The sequence below is a fragment of the Mercenaria mercenaria genome, unplaced genomic scaffold, assembly GCF_021730395.1.
Source record: "Mercenaria mercenaria strain notata unplaced genomic scaffold, MADL_Memer_1 contig_2196, whole genome shotgun sequence".
In the NCBI taxonomy this organism is placed as follows: Eukaryota; Metazoa; Mollusca; class Bivalvia; order Venerida; family Veneridae; genus Mercenaria; species Mercenaria mercenaria.
Window position 1 is genome coordinate 33,971 of NW_026460238.1, and position 6,000 is coordinate 39,970.

A 6,000-nucleotide genomic window follows, 5' to 3' on the forward strand; every position below is an offset into this window, starting at 1 on the left:
AAGCATGAAATTTTGCATGTGCACTCGTCTGAGTTTCCTTTTTTAAAGAAAAAACCGTTAGCCACTTGAAAATTCAGTATGGCGGCCATTTTTCAAGATGACCGCCACAGGAAGTGAACAGACCTAAACCAAGTTCTTATTTGTCAATTTTGAGGAAGAGATACCTTTTAAGATGTTTTCAGTGTGCAGAACCTATTTTAAGACACTATAAGACTGGTATCAAAATCCAATATGGATCTTTTTTTCAAGATGGCCGCCGTTTTATGTGAAAGAACTAATTTGCTAATAATACTCCTAGTTCCTAGTTGAATCAATTTTAATGTTATAGTCGGATAACATATTTAGAGTGTTGAAGGACAGTTTTTGTCTCGCCTGTGACTTTAGGAACTGATGGCGAACAAAGGCGTAGCTTTTCCAGCGGGACGGTACTGACGACGGTACTGACGACGGCGGCGGTCGCGTCAACGTTAAGTTTGTATGTCAAGTCCTTATCTCAGAAACTACTCTGTTAACTGAAACTGAAACTGCTTTACTTGATTAAACGCCTAATTTTACACATAGTATATTCACTGGCGTTGTACATTAAATTATACCAGATTTATATAGCGCCAAAGTCGCTTTACATAGTTCAAATGCAGCCACACAGGGCGCATAATTCATCCTCTGCTAGTACAGACACAGAGCAATCTGACCAGAGGGAAAGAGTGAGACAAAGCCCCTAAAACAGAGAGATCAGAAATCAGATACAGGTTTGTCCGGCTAACTTAGCCTAACTCGTTTCGAATAGACAGCCTGGTTCTTTAACGTGCCCAGTGTTTTTGAAAATTCCCGAATATCTGCCGGGGATCGAACCCCGACCTCAGGATTGGAAGGCCAGTGTGCAAACCACTGAGCTATCCGTCCACCCAATTGGGTTGAAACTTCACACATGCTTTTGTGATCATAAGGCGCTGTACCAGGCCATGTTCCATTCCTCTGACATATATTTTAACAGAATGATCTCCCTTTTTAACTAACCATTTTCAATGTTAGGTCTTCGTATTAAGTATTTTTCTCAGAAACTGTTCGGTTAATAGAGTTTAAATTTCACATGCGCCTTCATGGCCATTAGGCACTGTACAAAGCCAAGTTCCAAAACTCTGACATGAATGTTAAAATTACCCCCTTTCAAAAGTAGAAATTGTAACGTTAAGTTTTTATGTCTCTACGTGGAATGTTATTCAGTTATGTCCCTTTATGGCCGTCACTGCTAATTAGAACTTGTGGTCCAGCTTTTAATAACGCAGACATTTTTAAAATTAAAGTGTATATAAAATGCCATGTAGACACATTCATTTTGATAAACAGATATCCTGCTTTGTGTCGTAGGTGAAACAATGCAGATCTACTGTACTTGTTTCCCCTGGAAGGCATTCTCAAGACCTTATTTTTTTGCTAAATAGGTGTCACATTTGCAGCTGTATAAATCCATAAACGTGAGTCCAAAACGATTGCATTTACACCTAGATCAACATTGTTTTACATGCACATTTTGTCAGTTCTTTACAACTATATGCAACTGGTGGGTTGTTGTCCAGTGCATCTTCCAAAGGTCACATTGTTTCTCCCATCCCCATTCAGCAGGATTCTCGACTTCCATTTGGCAAACAATGCCTGTCCCTATATCCAACCAGCTTGGTATGCAGCACGTTTTCTGTGTTGGGCAATTGCTGCTTGTGTTGGGCCTAGTGCATCATGTGGCATCTGTTTTCAGGCAAACATGTCCAGTCTGAAGCCATTATTATCTGCTATAGAACTTGACCTGTCTTACATAAAGATGACAAGCTTTTCATGAACATCCTTGTCCTCATTAGATATCACTGGCTGATATACACTTAAAATCTTAAAAGACATCTGTTACTTTCGAACAAACATTCCAAGTTTGTCAAACAGACTTTTTACTTTTCCTCCGGAAACCTGACACTACATCAAAACATGTAAACGCATGAAAGAAAGCAATATCTTTTGCTTTCTTATGGCCAGTTGATTGAATGACATCATTTATCAGAATCCATCTCAAATTTGTTCCCTGTCCGAAGGCTACCCACAGTTGTTCAAGGCCACCAAGATCTTTCAGCTCAGAAAATACATGACTAGCGGTGGCAACTAAATCCGTGTCTGTAGCTTTACTGGGAAGCTGTTTATGACCCTCCACAACAGCATGCATGCATAAACATCCGTATGTCGAATTCCTCATGACTGCATGGCGTCAGACCTTCAAGACTTATTCTCCTGATTGAATACAGTCTTTTCCTTTCTGGTCCTTTCTGGTCAAAATTACAGTTATTTGTGTGTGCATTTCAACATGCCTGCCGATCGGAAAATAAAAGGATCAGTCTTGTTATTATTATCCTCCAAGAAACTGCACCAGTTGGGTGGGATTTTCGTGTTGCTAGTAACCCTTCGTCTAGCGTCATGACCTCATTTTCTGAGCTGGAAGGGCTTGGCCTTGTACAGCTGTGGGTAGCCTTCAAACAGGGAACATTCCCATATATGATATCATTCAATCATTCAACCATGTCAATCTGTACTGTCAGGTTTCCTATGGCAGCTACACTGGACAACAACCCACCAGTTGCAAATACCTATGAAGAACTGACCAAATGTGCATGTAAAACAGAATGTTGTGGTAGGTGTCTTAATGCAATTGGACTCCCGTGTACAGATCTATACAGCTGCAAATGTGACAACTATCTGGCCAAAATATAGTCTTGAGACATGCCTACCAGAGGAAATATATTCCATTTAGAGACACAAAAACTTGTCGTTACAATTTCCAATTTTAAAAGGGGGTAATTTGTTACAATTCATGTCAGAATATGGAACTTGGCTTTGTGCAGTACCTAATGACCATGAAGGCATGTGTGAAGTTTCAATCCAATTTAAACAGTAGTTTCCGAGAAAAAAAACTTTATACGAAGACTTAAAGTTGAAAATTTTAATGTTTAAAAGGGGGACAATTTTGTTAAAATCAGTTATTGAACTTGTCTTTGTACAGCGCCTAATGATTACAAAGATGTGTGTGAAGTTTCAATCCAATAAACAGAGTAGTTTCTGAAAAAAAAAACTTGACATAAACCTTAACGTTGACGTCACCATCGCCGTCGTCATTGCTGTCGTCGTCGGAAAAGCTACACCTCTGTCCGCCATCAGTTTTAAAAGTCGCAGGCGAGACAAAACTGCCCTTCAACACTCTATATATGTTATTTGTCAATAACATTAAAATTGATTTGACTAGGAAAGTCAGTGTTAATGGCAAATTAGTGCTTTTTACATGAAACGGCGGCCATCTTGAAAAAAAGACGCCATGTTGAATTTTGAAACCAGTCTTTTGTGTATCAAAAATAGGTTTTGCACATGCAAAGCATCTTAAGAGATATTTCTTTCGCAAAATTGACAAGTCAAAAATCAACTTCCTGTGGCGGCCATCTTGAAAAATGACCGCCATTTTGAATTTTCAAGTGGCTAACGCGCTTTTTGAAAATAGTAGGCTCAGACGAGTATACATGCCAAATTTCATGCTTGCATCACCAAATGCAGTATTGTTTCAGTTATCTGCCTAGCTAACAGTGTTCACGAAATCTGGTATTAACAGGTCGTTTCGTTTGCCCAACATACTGTATACCACAAGCATTGGCATTTCATGTAAGAACATAGGCAACGTCAGAGGAAGTTAAAAAAATGTCTGAATGAATATTTATACTGAAATTTCTGTTATTAACCGTAGATTGGCCTTTACAGACTAAATGAAATTTAGCGCGTTCAGTAGCAGCTGTTTTTATGTTGTATTTTCTAAGAATAGGCGATTCAATTTGTGAAATCAGTACAGTGCAGTGTTTTTACAGTTATTCTAGAATTATCTGAATGTAAAGGCAAATGACCACCGGCCGCCACATTATAGCTAGTAAATACGGAGGATAAGTCTTTAATGGACAAGTTAGATATCACACAATTAGTATATTTTTACTATTTGTTTTTATTATTCTACTCATTTTGTTTAAAATGGAACAGCCATTATGCATGCACAAAATTGAAAATCAATGGAAATTAACTCTTATAAATTAAACAAGAATTCTGGTTGAATAACATTCCCTTGACAATAACATATAATCTGTCAATAGCTTAGACTCAGGACTTACTAAGAAATATGGCAAAAAGTTCCTGATATCTTAAAATTTTCTATTTTCTTTGTTATACGGTCTAGACTAGACAGTTTTCTCAGTTTTCCGGATAAATGACGTTACGCCGTCACTTCTGGATAAACAAATGTGCAGAATACCATAATCAGTGTTTTTGTCCTAATATTATCCATTTTTCCGTTGAATATCTAAATATATAAAATATGTTAAGTTTAATAGCTTATATTTCATGATCACTGCATTAGAAATCAAAATTTTAATATATGTATGTGTATGAATATATATTTTCAGGTTTGTAGACTCGTCTACGAACTTATGCAGTTACGAGATGGGGAGGCGTCTAGCCGTATTTTATCCTTAGATATCGACTACTATTTTAATCGAAAAGGTTATGTGAAAATGAAAAGGTTTGTGCAAAGCTTTAAACAGACTGGTACATCTACGATCAACATGGAAGGATTCGCTCTCGTAAATGACAAGAGATCTAATCCGTCAATGCCAATATTTACAACTGATAATAAGAGCATGCGAGTTGCAATGCCGGTGTATTCCGAAAGAAAATAACTGGAACCGAATCGAACCGAGAAACTTACTAGCCAATTTAAGTAAAGATAAATCAACCGGCAACAGAGAAAAAAAAATAAGCAAAATTAATAAATGTGCCAGTTTTCATCACTCCACCAAACTTATCAATGAAATTCTTTTAAAACCATAATAATAAGACGTTGGTATTAAAGTTATTTATTCACAACTAATTTAGGTATTTACCTGCTGACTGTTTCGGGCAGTTCTCTGTCCTTCATCACGAGCACTGACTTCCGGTCATATTCGACTGTTTCCGCCACTGCACGAGTGAGCGGCGAAAACAGAATCGTAGCCGCTTGCGAACTTTTCACTAACTCAGAAGTGCGATTACGGATCATGTGACTCAGAAAAATCACGTCATAAACTGGGAGGAGGCAAGGACATTTGATAGAGAGTAATACCCGAACTCGACAAGTGAAGGAGGCAATACCTAGCCAGTGCAAATCTTCGACTATGAACCGTGACGAGGGGCGTACAACTTACAAGCGTCTACAATTCCGTTTCCCCCGCTCACCCGTGCAGTGGCGTAAACAGTCGAAGATGACCAGAAGTCAGTGTTCCTGATGAAGAGAACTGTCCGAAACAGTCAGCAGCTAAAAACCTAAATTAGTTGTAAATAAAGAACTTTCATACCATAAACTTACTGACTAAATGAACTTCTTTAAGAATAATGATAAGACAAATATATGGAACTTATCCCAGAATTATTCATGTTAAATAAGCAAATCGAAACTTTTATCGAGCCTTGATATTTTTGGCAGTATGCTTCATAATTCTGACAGCGAATTAAAAATAATCTTACAAATTTATAAAATAAAATATTCATCTATTTTACCTCCATTCATTTTTAAAAGAGGGTGAATATGATTGATGATGATGATACAGCGATGTGACTTAGTTTTGTCAGCTATTATTGTATACTAAGTGAGAAACAGGAAGTGATCGAATAATTGCTACTACTGTAGCGTTCTGTATATATATAAACCAGTATTCTTTGTGCAACAAATGTCTCATAGTTTCTAAGAGACAATAAAAGCTCTTCAGCTGTCATATCTAAGATAACTTATAAATGCACTGTCCTCGTTGTTAAACAAGTAAATATATAAACCGAAACACTAATCCTAACCGACAGAGTATGGGTAAAGGTTAGGGAGAGGGTAAGGACAACACCCTGTCACCCTTACCAACGGAGTAAAGATGTGTAAAGGTAAGAGTAAAGGCTGGAGTAAAGGTCCTT

The 6,000-nt window shown here is 37.6% G+C and overlaps 1 protein-coding gene across 1 annotated transcript in view; it reads left to right on the forward strand.

The window, feature by feature from the left end:
* LOC128552243 (alpha-(1,6)-fucosyltransferase-like) overlaps positions 1 to 4,742 on the forward strand; it is a 28,574-nt gene extending 23,832 nt beyond the window's left edge. Inside the window, exon 5 of the mRNA XM_053533273.1 lies at positions 4,470 to 4,742. Within this exon, the coding sequence (XP_053389248.1) occupies positions 4,470 to 4,742 (273 nt within the window). The remainder of the gene's footprint in view (positions 1 to 4,469) is intronic.
* The last annotated feature ends 1,258 nt before the right edge of the window (positions 4,743 to 6,000 follow it).